The sequence below is a fragment of the Tupaia chinensis genome, unplaced genomic scaffold, assembly GCF_000334495.1.
Source record: "Tupaia chinensis unplaced genomic scaffold, TupChi_1.0 Scaffold000320_1, whole genome shotgun sequence".
In the NCBI taxonomy this organism is placed as follows: domain Eukaryota; kingdom Metazoa; phylum Chordata; class Mammalia; order Scandentia; family Tupaiidae; genus Tupaia; species Tupaia belangeri.
This window is the reverse complement of record NW_006159813.1, coordinates 4,489,801-4,507,644: the sequence shown is the minus strand read 5'-3', so window position 1 is coordinate 4,507,644 and position 17,844 is coordinate 4,489,801. Positions and strand designations below refer to the sequence as shown.

The 17,844-nt window shown below is 44.2% G+C and overlaps 1 protein-coding gene across 4 annotated transcripts in view; it reads right to left on the bottom strand.

Annotated features, from left to right (window-relative positions):
• WSB2 (WD repeat and SOCS box containing 2) overlaps positions 1 to 17,844 on the bottom strand; it is a 52,318-nt gene that overhangs the window by 15,289 nt on the left and 19,185 nt on the right. Inside the window, exons 1-2 of one of the 4 annotated variants that reach the window (XM_006151566.3) lie at positions 12,386 to 12,413; positions 7,447 to 7,615 (exon numbers count right to left, since the gene is read on the bottom strand). In XM_006151566.3, the coding sequence (XP_006151628.1) occupies positions 7,447 to 7,615; positions 12,386 to 12,398 (182 nt within the window). In that variant the 5' untranslated portion in view covers positions 12,399 to 12,413. Of the gene's footprint in view, positions 1 to 5,058; positions 5,287 to 7,446; positions 7,616 to 9,468; positions 9,509 to 12,385; positions 12,414 to 17,844 lie in introns of those variants that run through there. The other 3 variants (XM_006151563.3, XM_006151564.3, XM_006151565.3) reach the window with 3 other exon arrangements.

Below are 17,844 nucleotides of genomic sequence, written 5' to 3'. Positions count from 1 at the left end.
TATATACACACACACACACACACACACACCAGAGGTGGTATAGTGGTTAAGGCATTGGACTCCCACATGGCCAAACATGTTTTAAGTCCCAGACACAGTGACTTGAAACTCACGCCAGGTGCATGTGCGTGTGTGCCCAAAATCCTGAGAGGAGAATGGAAGAGAAGGGACTGCAGTGTGGCCATCCCCTAAGGGAGCAATTTTTCACTCTCCCTCCCTTCTCTGTCTCTCTCTGGTGAGTGCACATGCCATATAGCAAAAATCTTAAAAAGTTTAAATGAACACGCACACACACACACACTCTGTATATATTATTAAAAACAACACAAAAAAACCCTTAGGGATCAGCAGATGGCATAATGGTTATGTCACTGGACTCCATGTAGTCAACCATGGTTTGAGTCTCGGACCTGGTGGCTTGAGACTCACGCCAGGCACATGTGTGTGTGCCCAAAATCCTGAGAGGAGAATGGAAGAGAAGGGACTGTGGCATGTTTGCCCCCGGGGGGTGATTTCTCACTTGCTGTCTCTGTCTCTCTGGAAAGCACACGTGCCCTACAGCAAAAATCTCTCTAAAAAACGAAAAACAAACAAAAAACTCAAGGCACATTTACACATTTCATTTAATCTTTCTAGAAAGAAGTACTAAAGGCTCCATTTATGGATTAATAACTTTACTGGGGTCACAAAATCGGGGGGGATTACTAGAACTCAATTAGTGCTCAACAAATACTCCAGATTTTTGAGTTTGCTGATGAACCAGGATGAGTTACACAAGGGAGAAACAGCAGTAGCAGCACAGGAAGGGGCTGCTAAGGGCAAGGGAGAGTCATTGGTCCAATTTAGCTTCACAGAAATCAAAGTTTCTAAACATTTTATTTCTAAGAGTAATATATTTCTTTAATATCAATTATTTGTCCAATATCAAAAGCTCTACATAATATGATTTAAAAATGTGTGACAGGGGCCAGTGGATGGCGTGGTGGTTAAGGTTTTGGACTCCCACATAGCCAACCATGGTTCAAGTTTTGGGCTGGGCGGCTTGAGACTCAAGTGAGATGCAAGCACATGCATCCCAAAATCCCAAGTGGAAAATGGGGGAAAGGGAACTGTGGCCATCCTCCCTGGAGGGTGATTTCTCACTTTTTCTGTCTCTCCAGCAATCATACACGCCCTTCAACAAAAAATCTCTCTAAAAAATAAATTAATAAAAATGTATTATTTAACAATCCTAACAATAGAAATGCTCCATATTTCTCTCTCTTTTTTTTCCTTTGGAGAGATTTTCACTATAGGGCACGTGTGCTCGCCAGACAGAGAGAGAGAGACATAGACAGAAAGCGAGAAATCACCCCCCAGGGGGGATGGTCACGCCGCAATCCCTTCTCCTCCATTCTCCTCTCGGGATCTTGGGCACGCACGCACATACACCCGGTGTGAGTTTTAAGCCACCGGGTCCGGGACGCGAACCGCGGTCGACCACGTGGGAGTCCAGCGACATAGCCATTACACTAACTGCTGGTTCCCTATATTTCTCTTTTTAAAAAACTTTAAAAATAATCATTATTGGGACCAGCAGTTAGCGTAATGGCTATGTTACTGGACTCCAATGTAGTCGACTGCAGTCTGAGTCCTAGACTTGGAAGCTTAAACTCACGCTGGGCGTGTGTGCATGCATGCCTAAGATCCCAGAGGAGAATGGAGGACAAAGAACTGTGCCGTGGCCATCCACCCTGGGGGGTGATTTCTCGCTTTCTCTCTGTCTCTGTCTTTCTGGAGAGCACATGTGCTCTATAGCAAAACCTCTCCAAAAAAAGAAAATAATAATAATAATAATAATAATGGAATCAGTGGATGGCGTAATAGTTACGTTGTTGGACTCCCATGTAGTTGACTGTAGTTCCAGTCCCTGCCGCGGTGGCTTAAAAAACCCACACTGGGTGCGTGCACGTCCATGCCCAAGATCACAGGAGGAGTATGGAAGAAAAGGAATTGTTTCGTGGCCATCTCTCCGGGGGTGATTTCTCACTTTCTGTCTTTCTGTGTCTCTCTGGCGAGCGCACGTGCACAATAGCAAAAAAATCTTTTAATAAACACGGGGGAAATTTGAAAATGAGACAAATAATGATGTAAAAATTACCCATAATCCTAATACCACTTTAAACATTTCACTACATATTTTTAAAAAAATTGGATCATATTGTATATATGGGTTTCCAGCCTACTGTTTTCAGTAAGCCGTATACTAGCAATATTTCCCCAGGCTATTATTCTTCAAAATGTATCATTTTTTTCCCCTAAACCAGTAACTTCTCATTTAAAAACAATACTTCTTTCCTTGTATTAAACGACATATACGAAAAAGGTTAAAATTCAAATACTTTCTTCCATTTTCCTTAGTACTGAAAGGATGTATTTACTACAGTAATGTGTATGTGTGTGTGAATATAAGAGTGATTTTCAGGAAAACAAAGGATTTTCATATATATATATATATATATACACACACATACATACATAGATACATATATATGTATGTATATATTTTTTTTCTTTCTTTTTTTTTTTTGCTAGAGGCTGTACGCACTTGTTGGAGACAGAGTGAACAAATGAGAGAGCACCCCTATATGGGATATAGGGTGGTCATAATGCAATCCCTTTTCCATTTCTCCTTTTGTGATTTTGGGCACACATACACATGCATCTGACATGTTTTTCAAGCCCCTGGGTCTGGGACTCAAACTGCACAGTTGGCCATGTGGGATCCAGTCACCTCAGCCACCATGCCACTGGGTTGGCCATGTTTTACACTTAAAAAAAAAAAAAGAAGAAGAAGGTTTTCAGACAATAAACTTATACTGGACTCAAATTCCAAATAAGAAGAGTCCCTTGTATTTACAGTCGGAGATTAATATTGAATGAATGACCATGGCATAATCATTAACTTGACAACCATCGAAGGAACCAAAACTGTGGTTAAAAACACACAAGCTTTGATGGCCACAAAAAATTTAATGTGGAAATATCACAATCTCCTTAATCATCCTCTCTCATCACTTAAGTTTATGCCGTTTCTAATATTTTACTACTGTACAATTAATTCTATGAAGAAAATCAGTGTATATAAATAGATGACCTTGTTTCTGAGAGTCCTCATAGCCAGAAAACCATTTTTAAGGTCCTTGATGCATTTTGTTAAACAGCCTTTCTTCCAGAAACTGCACAAATTTATACTTCGTCAACCCTAGCAGCGTGTAAACTCTGGTCAGCAGTACTTATTATCAAGGCACCAAGTTCCAGACCAGACTTACAAAAAGCTTAAATTTATATGGCATTATTTTAAAAAAAAAAAAAGCCTAAACCAAAACAAGACCCTCAAGAGAAGGGACTGTGTTAGATTTATTTCAGGAGCCTCAGCCCCTCGCTCATTGTCAGGCTAGGCTAAGATTTGCGAAATTATTGGCTGAATAAACAAATGTAGACAGAGTTGTTCTGGGACAAATGAAAAGATGAGGGGATTTCAAAGAGTTTGAAGAAAAACATAATGAAAGTACGGGTTTATTATGGTATAAAATTTTTTTTTTAAATCCACGCATAGTTTTTTTGAAATCTTTCTTTTAAAAAAGGAATTATTTTATTTGTTAGTGTTATTAGTTTATTTTTATTTTGACCTGAGAGAGAAAGGGAAAGTGAGAAAGCAAGCTGCCAGATCTAGGACTTGAACCGTGGTCAGCCATATGGGAGTCCAGCATCTTAACCACTGTGCTACCTGCCGGCCCCCATGCATACCTTTTTATAATGCACATTTCCCAGGAAACCTTTCTGAAGACCCCTTATACAAATGCTGGGACCCTGGGACCCGTTCGTCCCAAAGAAAGAGAAAATATTTAGTATCAGAAGCTAGACTTGGGGGAACCAGCAGTTAGCGTAATGGCTATGTTGCTGGACTCCCATGTAGTCGACCGCGGTTCACGTCCTGGACCTGGTGGCTTAAAACTCACGCTGGGCGCGTGTGCGTGCGTGCCCAAGATCCCAAGAGGAGATGGAGGAGAAGGGATTGCGGTGTGACCATCCCCCCTGGGGGGTGATTTCTTGCTTTCTGTCTCTATGTCTCTCTCTGTCTGGCGAGCACACGTGCCCTATAGCGAAAACCTCTCCAAAAAAAAAAAAAAAGAAACTAGACTTGGTTGATAATAAAAACACAAACAGGCCATTTAAAAATGGGGAAAAGATCTAAAGAAAGGTTTAGCTGAGTAAGACACATAAGGGGCCAATAAAGGCAGGATCAGGTGCTCATCACCGTGAGCCATCAGGGAAAAATAAATCCAATCCACTAGGAGATGCCACTTCACAACCACTGGGAGGGGGTGCTACAATCAAAAAGACAGACAATAACAAGTGTTGGCAAGAATGTGGAGAATTTGGAACCTAAATACATTGCTGAGGGGAATATGAAATGAGGCCACCACTTTTGAAAACACTTCCTCAGATGGTTAAACATCAGAAATCACACAGACCCATGTACACACAAAAACTTGTATATGCATGTCCATAGCAGTACTATTCCTAATAACGCCAAAGTGAAAACAACCCAAATGTTCACCAACTGATAAATGTATATGCCAAATGTGCCATCCTATACAGTGTGGTATTATTTGGCACTGGAAGGAAATGAAATACAACATATATAGATTTGTGAAATATGACGCTGAGTGAAAACTAGTCCAAAAAGGCACAGATGATATAAACAAGAAATATTCAGACCAGGCAAACCTAGAGACAGAAAGTAGAGGAATGAGTGCCTGGGGCAGGAGAGGACAGGGGGATTTGGGGATGCCGGCTTATGGGCGAAGGCTTTCTTTCTGCTGTAATGAGAAGATTGGCAAACTGACTGTGGTGCTAGATGCACAGCTCCGTGAATATATTACAAATCCTGGCGCAGCACATGGTAAATGAGCAAGCTAGGGGATATGGAAAGTGTATCTCAATAAAACTGGTAAGAATGGGAGGCATCAGGGAAACACCCTCATTCCTTTGGGGCCCGACAGGAGTACTTACAACTGCTCCTCCAACGGCCAGGGGATCAGCTTGACGATGCAGTGTCCTTGAGACCAGGCAAACCAGGAGCCGTCTGGGGAGAAGGCCACACTCCAGGTTTCACAGCTCGACTTCCAATCAAATTGGTGGGGGCGCCCGGGCTTTAGCTCAGCCAGCAGCAGCGGTTCCTCTGGGGACGGAGACAGCATGCTTCAAACAGGCACTCTCACTACCCGGGCCACACAGACACAGGAAAAGCGCTGTCTGGCCAGGGAGATGGGTGACGCTATAGATTCCTGAGGGAGTTGTCATTTAAATGACCTGAGGCAATAACAGCAGCCACAGGTCACATTCCAGGGGTTACTCAGCCCTGGCACTTCCCTTTGCTGGTTGACCATGACTCAGAGTAACCCCTGTGCCCATGAACCCAGTGGAGGCCTCATTTTCCTATGAATGCCTGGACAGGAAGAAAGTGAAGGCCAGGAATATGCTAGATGGTGTAGATTACCAGGCTTCGCCTCCAAAACCTGATATTGGGAACACCAGTAAAATGAGCATCTAAACTCAGACTCCCTTGCACTCACCAGCACCCTCCCTATCACACCAAGGCTGAAAGTGTTCAGCCTGCTGGAGACCCAAGATTAGGCCTCCCCCACCTCTCAGGCTTCCACCTCTTCTATTCTGGTTTGAACCTCCATCTCATCCTGCTCAGATCTTTTGCAACCATCTCCTGTTAAGTTTTCCTGCCTCTAGCAATGCCACCAAGGCTGAAGCACACATCACGCCACATTTCTTTCCAGTATGTTCCAGGGTTCCCACCTGCCTATGTAATAAAAGGGGCTGAGGGGCCTTCCACCCCACTCCATGGCTCCAGCCTCTTCGCTGCCACTCCTTCCTGCACGCCACTCTCCGGCCACAGACTGTTACAATATGCTCCAGTGGCTCATTCACATTCACACCTAGACTCATTTTTTGCTTAAGAGAATCACGCCTCGGTTCACCACTGAGAAGTATTCCCCCATGACCTCACACTATCAAAAAAGGAGTTATGTCCCATTCTGCTGGTTTGATTCTCTTCTACTATAACCAGGTTCCCTCTGACCGCCCCCTGCCCCCACATACCAGCACTTAAGCCCCCTCATTCCAAAAATAATTTCATCTTCCGTTGCTCCCAGGGCCTAGCATAGCATGCTATGTCTGCTTCATTAACTGACCATGGTTCCGAGTTCAATTCCCTACCTTGATGGACAATTCCCAATGGCTGATGACAGCCATGAGTTAAAGGCCTTCAAAATATCAACAGATTTTCTGATCACTGTGATGGTGTTACATACTAATATAAAAACGCTTCCATCTTGAGTAAGGTCACTTCCTGACGTGTACGTACAATTTTAGACTTTGACCTTTTTATAGCTGTTACCAGATAGATACTAAATTAAACCACATATTTTAAGAGACATCTTTATAATTTTTTCCTACATTTTAACCTAGCTGAAATAAAGAAGTGTTTTATAACTGACTACTTTCCATAGTTAAGCAGGCGGTATGTTTACTCAGTGAAATGTAAACTGTCATACAGGGCCGGCAGGTGGTGTGGTGGTTAAGGTTGCTGGACTCCCACACGAACAACCATGGCTTGACTCCCAGACCTGGCGATTTGCTTTCTCACTTTTCCTCTCTCTCTCTCTTACTCTCGCTCTGTCCCTCTCTGGCTAAATTAAAAAATAAGTAAAGTTAGATAAACTAATTCTTTGTAAACAAACAAACAAACAAAAAGAAATGCAATGGCAATACAATCCATGGTATCTTGGATTCAATGAATAGATGGTAAAGATGAATATATACAAAGAAACATCAAATATATACAATTCCATGGAAAAACGGAATTAAGGTATGATTTTATTTTAGTGCAAAATTTTTTGGAAAGTCATGCATAGTTTCCTCATAATTTCACCAACTGATAAATGTATATGCCAAATGTGCCATCCTATACAGTGTGGTATTATTTGGCACTGGAAGGAAATGAAATACAACATATATAGATTTGTGAAATATGACGCTGAGTGAAAACTAGTCCAAAAAGGCACAGATGATATAAACAAGAAATATTCAGACCAGGCAAACCTAGAGACAGAAAGTAGAGGAATGAGTGCCTGGGGCAGGAGAGGACAGGGGGATTTGGGGATGCCGGCTTATGGGCGAAGGCTTTCTTTCTGCTGTAATGAGAAGATTGGCAAACTGACTGTGGTGCTAGATGCACAGCTCCGTGAATATATTACAAATCCTGGCGCAGCACATGGTAAATGAGCAAGCTAGGGGATATGGAAAGTGTATCTCAATAAAACTGGTAAGAATGGGAGGCATCAGGGAAACACCCTCATTCCTTTGGGGCCCGACAGGAGTACTTACAACTGCTCCTCCAACGGCCAGGGGATCAGCTTGACGATGCAGTGTCCTTGAGACCAGGCAAACCAGGAGCCGTCTGGGGAGAAGGCCACACTCCAGGTTTCACAGCTCGACTTCCAATCAAATTGGTGGGGGCGCCCGGGCTTTAGCTCAGCCAGCAGCAGCGGTTCCTCTGGGGACGGAGACAGCATGCTTCAAACAGGCACTCTCACTACCCGGGCCACACAGACACAGGAAAAGCGCTGTCTGGCCAGGGAGATGGGTGACGCTATAGATTCCTGAGGGAGTTGTCATTTAAATGACCTGAGGCAATAACAGCAGCCACAGGTCACATTCCAGGGGTTACTCAGCCCTGGCACTTCCCTTTGCTGGTTGACCATGACTCAGAGTAACCCCTGTGCCCATGAACCCAGTGGAGGCCTCATTTTCCTATGAATGCCTGGACAGGAAGAAAGTGAAGGCCAGGAATATGCTAGATGGTGTAGATTACCAGGCTTCGCCTCCAAAACCTGATATTGGGAACACCAGTAAAATGAGCATCTAAACTCAGACTCCCTTGCACTCACCAGCACCCTCCCTATCACACCAAGGCTGAAAGTGTTCAGCCTGCTGGAGACCCAAGATTAGGCCTCCCCCACCTCTCAGGCTTCCACCTCTTCTATTCTGGTTTGAACCTCCATCTCATCCTGCTCAGATCTTTTGCAACCATCTCCTGTTAAGTTTTCCTGCCTCTAGCAATGCCACCAAGGCTGAAGCACACATCACGCCACATTTCTTTCCAGTATGTTCCAGGGTTCCCACCTGCCTATGTAATAAAAGGGGCTGAGGGGCCTTCCACCCCACTCCATGGCTCCAGCCTCTTCGCTGCCACTCCTTCCTGCACGCCACTCTCCGGCCACAGACTGTTACAATATGCTCCAGTGGCTCATTCACATTCACACCTAGACTCATTTTTTGCTTAAGAGAATCACGCCTCGGTTCACCACTGAGAAGTATTCCCCCATGACCTCACACTATCAAAAAAGGAGTTATGTCCCATTCTGCTGGTTTGATTCTCTTCTACTATAACCAGGTTCCCTCTGACCGCCCCCTGCCCCCACATACCAGCACTTAAGCCCCCTCATTCCAAAAATAATTTCATCTTCCGTTGCTCCCAGGGCCTAGCATAGCATGCTATGTCTGCTTCATTAACTGACCATGGTTCCGAGTTCAATTCCCTACCTTGATGGACAATTCCCAATGGCTGATGACAGCCATGAGTTAAAGGCCTTCAAAATATCAACAGATTTTCTGATCACTGTGATGGTGTTACATACTAATATAAAAACGCTTCCATCTTGAGTAAGGTCACTTCCTGACGTGTACGTACAATTTTAGACTTTGACCTTTTTATAGCTGTTACCAGATAGATACTAAATTAAACCACATATTTTAAGAGACATCTTTATAATTTTTTCCTACATTTTAACCTAGCTGAAATAAAGAAGTGTTTTATAACTGACTACTTTCCATAGTTAAGCAGGCGGTATGTTTACTCAGTGAAATGTAAACTGTCATACAGGGCCGGCAGGTGGTGTGGTGGTTAAGGTTGCTGGACTCCCACACGAACAACCATGGCTTGACTCCCAGACCTGGCGATTTGCTTTCTCACTTTTCCTCTCTCTCTCTCTTACTCTCGCTCTGTCCCTCTCTGGCTAAATTAAAAAATAAGTAAAGTTAGATAAAATAATTCTTTGTAAACAAACAAACAAACAAAAAGAAATGCAATGGCAATACAATCCATGGTATCTTGGATTCAATGAATAGATGGTAAAGATGAATATATACAAAGAAACATCAAATATATACAATTCCATGGAAAAACGGAATTAAGGTATGATTTTATTTTAGTGCAAAATTTTTTGGAAAGTCATGCATAGTTTCCTCATAATATGCATTTCCATGAACTTGTTGAAGCCTCCCCCACCTATGTATGTGTATATATAACATATATATATATGTACACATCCTTAAACATATACATACCTGTATTTTTTTCTGATGTATGCATTACTGGAAAAGACATCAATGTACCTTTTTTTCATAAGTTAGGTATGTTGCAGGGCCAGCAGGTGGCATGCTGGTTAAGATGCTGGTCTCCCACATGACTGACTGCAGTTCAAGTCCCAGACCTAGTGGCTTGGAGATCAGGCTGGGCATGTGCCCAAACTCTCAAGAGGAGAATGGAGGAAAAGGGATTTTGGTGTGACCATTTGCCTGGGGCAGAAGGGAAGGGGGCGATTTCTCATTTTCCATTTCTCTGTCTCTCTCTGGTGAGCACATGGGCCCTATAAGCAAAACCTAAAAAAAGACAGGTATGCTGCTGAATTCTATTTAAATTGTAAATAGAATTTTAATAAATCATATCAAGTCTTGATAAAGAGAATATTCATTCCTGCAGATTCTGTGTATAAATCTTTTACAGACTAAGTTTGTTTAAACGGGTGTTTGAATAGACCATCCTAGAAACTCCTAGAAATGTCCCAGGATGTAATAAAAGGGGCTGAGGGGCCTTCCACCCCACTCCATGGCTCCAGCCTCTTCGCTGCCACTCCTTCCTGCACGCCACTCTCCGGCCACAGACTGTTACAATATGCTCCAGTGGCTCATTCACATTCACACCTAGACTCATTTTTTGCTTAAGAGAATCACGCCTCGGTTCACCACTGAGAAGTATTCCCCCATGACCTCACACTATCAAAAAAGGAGTTATGTCCCATTCTGCTGGTTTGATTCTCTTCTACTATAACCAGGTTCCCTCTGACCGCCCCCTGCCCCCACATACCAGCACTTAAGCCCCCTCATTCCAAAAATAATTTCATCTTCCGTTGCTCCCAGGGCCTAGCATAGCATGCTATGTCTGCTTCATTAACTGACCATGGTTCCGAGTTCAATTCCCTACCTTGATGGACAATTCCCAATGGCTGATGACAGCCATGAGTTAAAGGCCTTCAAAATATCAACAGATTTTCTGATCACTGTGATGGTGTTACATACTAATATAAAAACGCTTCCATCTTGAGTAAGGTCACTTCCTGACGTGTACGTACAATTTTAGACTTTGACCTTTTTATAGCTGTTACCAGATAGATACTAAATTAAACCACATATTTTAAGAGACATCTTTATAATTTTTTCCTACATTTTAACCTAGCTGAAATAAAGAAGTGTTTTATAACTGACTACTTTCCATAGTTAAGCAGGCGGTATGTTTACTCAGTGAAATGTAAACTGTCATACAGGGCCGGCAGGTGGTGTGGTGGTTAAGGTTGCTGGACTCCCACACGAACAACCATGGCTTGACTCCCAGACCTGGCGATTTGCTTTCTCACTTTTCCTCTCTCTCTCTCTTACTCTCGCTCTGTCCCTCTCTGGCTAAATTAAAAAATAAGTAAAGTTAGATAAAATAATTCTTTGTAAACAAACAAACAAACAAAAAGAAATGCAATGGCAATACAATCCATGGTATCTTGGATTCAATGAATAGATGGTAAAGATGAATATATACAAAGAAACATCAAATATATACAATTCCATGGAAAAACGGAATTAAGGTATGATTTTATTTTAGTGCAAAATTTTTTGGAAAGTCATGCATAGTTTCCTCATAATATGCATTTCCATGAACTTGTTGAAGCCTCCCCCACCTATGTATGTGTATATATAACATATATATATATGTACACATCCTTAAACATATACATACCTGTATTTTTTTCTGATGTATGCATTACTGGAAAAGACATCAATGTACCTTTTTTTCATAAGTTAGGTATGTTGCAGGGCCAGCAGGTGGCATGCTGGTTAAGATGCTGGTCTCCCACATGACTGACTGCAGTTCAAGTCCCAGACCTAGTGGCTTGGAGATCAGGCTGGGCATGTGCCCAAACTCTCAAGAGGAGAATGGAGGAAAAGGGATTTTGGTGTGACCATTTGCCTGGGGCAGAAGGGAAGGGGGCGATTTCTCATTTTCCATTTCTCTGTCTCTCTCTGGTGAGCACATGGGCCCTATAAGCAAAACCTAAAAAAAGACAGGTATGCTGCTGAATTCTATTTAAATTGTAAATAGAATTTTAATAAATCATATCAAGTCTTGATAAAGAGAATATTCATTCCTGCAGATTCTGTGTATAAATCTTTTACAGACTAAGTTTGTTTAAACTGGGGTTTGAATAGACCATCCTAGAAACTCCTAGAAATGTCCCAGGGACAAGAACGTTCACAGGATAAGGCATCACTTCATACTTTAAATCTAAAACAGGCCTCTAGATGGTTTATAGCGATCCCCCAATGTTGTCTTCACTCGTTATTTCCAGGTATTTTCCTGTGGTGACACGAGCCTTAGTCTGTTCATGTCTTTTTCATGTAGCCCAGGGATCTCGACAGTGGGTGATTCTGTCCTGAGGACCTATGGCGATACCTGGAGACATTTCTGGCCGCCACAGTTTGGGGTGGCTGATGCTACTCAGTATCCTGTAGCGTACAAGGCAGCCCCTCACCATAAACATTATCTGGCCCCAAATGCCAACAGTGCTGAGGTTGAGAAACCTGTAAAGTGCTAAGTGACACTGACGGATCTGGGGGAACGCTTTCAACTGACCTGCAGGGCAATTTCTCTATCCTATCCTGACGACATCCATGCTCGGTTCACTTCCTCTGAAATATGCATGTTATCTATCCTTGACGCCAGGCCGACGCTACACAATATACACAGGGCCACCCTTAATTCCTCTCTTTTCTTGACCTCTCAAACCAAATCCACAAGCAAGTTCTATAAATATGTTTCCAAAAGACTTGCTGAACCTAACCTCTACACTCATGAACTACCATCCTAATCTACCCAACATCACCTCCCACCTGGCCATCTCGGCAGCCTCCCAACTGCTCTCCTCTGGCTACTCACCTCCCAGAGTCATCAGTTTCAACTACTCTTAGAATGAAACCCCAGCTCTGGACTAGCAGTTGGTGTAATGGCTATGTCGCTGGACTCCCATGTAGTCAACCGTGGTTCGAGTCCCGGACCCAGTAGCTTAAACTCACGCCAGGCACATTGCGTGCATGCCCAAGATCCTGAGAGGAAAATGGAGAAGGGACTGTGGCATGGCCATCCACTCTAGGAGGTGATTTCTCACTTTCTGTCTCTCCGTCTGTCTCCGTCTTTCTGGCAAGCATGCGCCCTATAGCATAAGCCTGTCAAAAAAAAAAAAAAAAAAGAATAAAACCCCAGCTCTTCACCCTGCCCTCGAAGGCCTGCATTACCTGGATGGGACCTGTCTCTGTCTCCCACCTGAGCTGGTACCTCCTCTTCCTGCCCCTGGCTCCGGCACACTGGCCTTCTCTTCACCCTGTATGTTTGATCAGTTCTGACCCCAGGGTCTTTGCACCAGCTGGTCCCATCACCTGGAAGCACTGTGCATGGCTGGTCCTTCTCTTCATTCAGGTCTGGCTCAAATGACAACTCCTTAGAAGGCTAGTCTTGAACTCCTACTCAATCTTTCACAGCTCCTCACTGTCTTTTCTTACAGCACTCATCACCCTTGATTATTACCTGTCTCCTCCTACTGAGAAGTCAGTCTCAGGAGCAAGGACCTTACTTGTCTATCCCCAGCACTAGCAGAGTTCCTGGCAGAGAACAGGCAGCCAGGAAATATTTGTTGAATAAATAAACGTACATGGTATACCTCTTTAAACGGAAAAGGAGCAAAGCTCCGTAAACTATTACAATGCTTCTGCCAAACGTTTCACATAAAATGCTTCTTAGGCATGAGCCCTACCCAGAATTCACTCTCTGTTTCTGAGATTTAGGGATTTAATCTCTTGCTATTTCAAGTTCAGGAATTCAAGAACTAAAAGAAGAACCCAGTGACTCCTGTCTGTTGGAGTCTGGGCCCAAACTAAACTTGGCTGCTGGAAAAACAAAGCCATAATTAGTGCAGAACTTAAAAACAAAACAGAGAGGAGAGGATCCAGTTTCATCTGGGATTACACCTGCAGAGGCCATCCTTGGAGAGAAGGCCTTTGGGTCAGAGTTTCTTTTATTATTATTATTGGCAAAACCTATATGTATTTATGGTACACAGCATGGGATTTGATAGATGTGCACACTGCAGAATGAGTAACACTAACACTTGTGCTACCACACAGATATTTTCTGTGTTGAGAACACAAAATCTTTTAGCTATCTTCAAGTATTGAATTACTGTTATTTATTAACTACAGTCACAATGATGTACAATAAAGTTCAACTGATTCCTCCTAGCTGGAATTTTGTAACCTTTGACCAACATCTCCCTAACTGCCACTCCCTCACCTGCCAATCTGGATCAGGTGTTCTTTTTTCTTTTTTTTTTGCTATAGGGTACATGTGCTTGTCAGAGAGACAGAAAGCAGGGACCAGCAGTGGGCGTAATGGCTATGTTCCTGGACTCCAACGCAGTCAACCGCGGAGGTCCAGGACCCAGCGGCTTAAACTCACACTGGGTGCAGGTGCATGTGCATGCCCAAAGTCCCAGGAGAATGGAAAAGAAGGGATTGCCATGTGGCCATCCCCCCTGGAGGGTGATTTTTCGCTGTCTTTCTGGCGAGTGCATAGGCCCTACAGCAAAAACCTCTCCAAAAGAAGTAAAAAGAGAGACACAAAGTGAGAAATCAGGGAACCAGCAGTTAGCGTAATGGCTATGTCGCTGGACTCCCACGTAGTCGACCGCAGTTCGTGTCCCGGACCCGGTGACTTAAAACTCACGCCGGGCGCGTGTGTGTGCGTGCCCAGGATCCCGGGAGGAGAAGGGATTGCGGCGTGACCATCCCCCCTGGGGGGTGATTTCTCGCTTTCTGTCTCTATGTCTCTCTCTGTCTGTCTGGCGAACGCACGCGCCCTACAGTGAAAACCTCTCCAAAAAAAAAAAAAAAAAAGTGAGAAATCACTCCCCAGGGGGAATCACCATGCCATATCCCCTCTCCTCCATTTTCCTCTAGGGATCTTGGGCATGCACACACACGTGCCTGGTGGGAGTTCGAAGCCACCGGGTTCAGGATTCTAACCGCAATCAACTACGTGGGAGTCCAGCAACATAACCATCCCGCGATCTGCTGTTCCCTGAATCAGGGTGTTCTAATTGAACAATGGGATGTCTGGATAATCAGGCTGAACGGATAGATATTTACCATGCAAGTGGTTACAAGTAACAGAGAAGAAGGTATAGCTTGGGCCAGTAGGAAGCTTGACGGTTCTTCCTGGGCCCTTTACATTAGCTGCTTCCAAACTAGAAAGCTCTCAGCCTGGCTGCTCCAGCGTGTCACTCAGGGCTCAATACGTACCATTTGGAAGATTTTAGTTTCCCTATCAAAGGTGGCTACTTTCCTTTAATCGTTTTTCTTCATAACCATCATCCATGGATACTTTCTTTTTATTTTTTATTTTTTAGTTTTTTCTTATTGGGCGTGCGCTCGTCAGAAAGACAGAGAGAGACAGAGAGAAAGTGAGAAATCACCCCTCAGGGGGGATGGCCATGCGGCAATCCCTTCTCCTCCATTCTCCTCTCGGGATCTTGGGCACACACGCACATGTGCCCGGCGTGAGTCTAAGCCACTGAGTCTGGGACTCGAACCACAGTTGACTACATGGGAGTCCAGTGACATATTCATTACGCTAACTGCTGGTCCCCATGGATACTTTCTTGATTGCTTATTTGTTTTCATATGGCTATTGCCTCTCTTCCTTGAGCCACCTGAACTGCCTGTTTGCTCACTGCTATCCGACTACACTATCCAATAGAGTAATCATTCTGACCACTTGAAATGGGGAGAATCCGAATTCCATATAAAATACACAGCAGATTTTGAAGACTTAGTTCAGAAAAAGAATGTAAAGTATTGCAATATTTAAAAATTGGGGTTATATGTTGAGATAATAGTTTAAGTAAGTAGAAATGAGAAAGACTATTTTAAAATTACTTCCATGGTTTTTTGTTTGTTTTAATTTGCTACAGGGCAGTGCGCTCACTGGAGAGAGACACAGAGAAAAGTGAGAAATCACCCTCCAGGAGAGATGGCCACTTCACAATCCCTTCTCATCCATTCTCCTCTCAGGATTTTGGGCACACACATACTCAATGTGTTGTTGTTGGGTTTTTTTTTTTTTTTTTTTAATGAGTTTTTTTTTGCTATAGGGCGCGTGTGCTTGTCAGACAGAGACAGAGAGACAGAAAGCGAGAAATCACCTCCCAGGGGGCATGGCCATGCCGCAATCCCTTCTCCGTTCTCCTCTCAGGATCTTGGGCACGCACGCACAAGTGCCTGGCGTGAGTTTTAAGCCACTGGGTCTGGGACGCAAACCGCGGTCGACTACGTGGGAGTCTAGCGACATAGCCATTACGTTAACTGCTGGTCCCCCCAATGTGTTTTTCAAGCTGCTGGGTCCTAGACTCAAACTGTGCAGGTTGCCCGGTGGGATCCAGCCGCCTTAACCACCATACCACCTCGCTGGCCCTGACTTGTTTCTTTTTAAGATTTAAATTTATCTATTATTATTATTATTTAATTTGACCAGAGAGAGACAGAGAGATAAAGGGAGAGATTAAAAGTAAGAAAGCAAGCTGCCAAACCTGGGACTCAAACTGCCATCAACCATGTGTGAGTCCAGCTTCCCAACCACCATGACACCTGCCAGCCCAGTTTCTTTTTTTGATGTGGCCACTACAACATTTAAAATGACATATGTGGCTCATATCACATTTATTTTTTTATAGAATTATTTATTTAACTTTATTTATTATTTTGTAATTTGACTAGGAAGAGAAAGACAGAGGGAAAGTGAGAAAGCAAGCCGCCAGGTGAGAAAGCAAGCCGCCAGGTCCAGGACTTGAACAATGGTTGGCCATATGGGAGCCCAGTGCCTTAACCACCATGGCACCTGCTGGCCCTTATACTGTATTTCTATTGGTCAGTGCTAACCTAGAAGGTGTCTGGCATCTAGTAGACACTCAATAAATATTTGTTGAATGAATAAATGAATCTAACCATTGCTCTGAAAATTTCCACTGTTGCTCATTGTAATCTATTTACAATGGGCTTTATTCAGTTTGAAAAGAATGTCAAACTGTGTGGCTTTTTTTTAAATACAAGCTTGGAAATTCTCAACAGCTTTGCGCCTATGCCTAAAACAGTCCTCAGTCATTAGGAAAAACTCAGAACTGGAAACAGATTCCTGTTTTAGAAAAAGGGAGGCTAGCTACAGATTGGTTTCTGATTTAACCATAAGGAGTCAAGGGAAACAACAGCGGAAGCTATAAAAAGATGCACAGAAGGTCCCCACAAACGGTAGGAACCATTTATAAAGAATTCTTTGGGCAACACACTCTGTAAAAAGAGCGCCCTGATCTTAGATTGGGAAGGGGAAAGGCCTGACTCCAGCGAACAAAGAAATGTCATTTCCTACATCAAAAAGTAACAGCACCCCAGGGAACACACTGATTTCAACCTATCCTCCCGGAACAACGAGCCATCAGTAATTCGAATCCTCCAGACCAAGATCCAGCTTGAACTTCACGGCAAGAATAGAAAAGACTGAAACAAATCCTAAACCCTAGGCCTTGAGGCCCTCTGAGAACTGTTCAGGCGCTTGCAAGAGTCAGGACCTCTAGAAAACCTCCCAAATCAAGCCCGAATTTCTACACGCGTGCGCTTAGGTGGAAGGGAGTTCAAAGGGAGCAGGCCACGGGATGAGAGAAGACTTGGGGGTTTTGCCTTTGAACAAGCACACCTGTCCCACTGAGAAGGCGTGCTCCTCTGGGCTGGATTACAGAATATCCAGTATTCTCTCACTTCCCTTCTGCTCTCTGATGGTGACAGCTGTTAAAACAGGGACGGAGGCAAGGACCACACCCCTCCGTGTACCCCGACCTTGTCTGATCATCTCTGTCGCCAAGAATTCCCATCCAGGCCCACCCCCCACCTTAACTAGTCCCCGGCGGGAGAGGCTGGGAAAGCAGTTTGAACGGGAACCCCCAGACCCCTGGGTTAAGAACAGACAAATCTGGGAAGCCCCAACCACCCAGTAGGGCGGGCACTCCTATGATCCCATTTTGCAGACACTAAACCAGGACGTGGATGGGTGGTCTGGTGACTTGGGCGCGATCCGGGTCACACAGCCCATTAGGGGCAGGGCAGTCCCATCCAGACCTGCGAGTGCATCCCCCTGAGCCCGGCCCCTAAAATCTCCTCCTCCGGGGAGTCCCACCTGGGCGCAGGTGTCTGGCCGCGGTTGGGGGAGGTCTCCCACCGTCCCGGCTGCCGGTCCCCGCTCGGCACCCCGTTCTCCCGGTCTGGGCGGGAGTCGGGTGGCGGCCGCTGACCGCGGAAAGC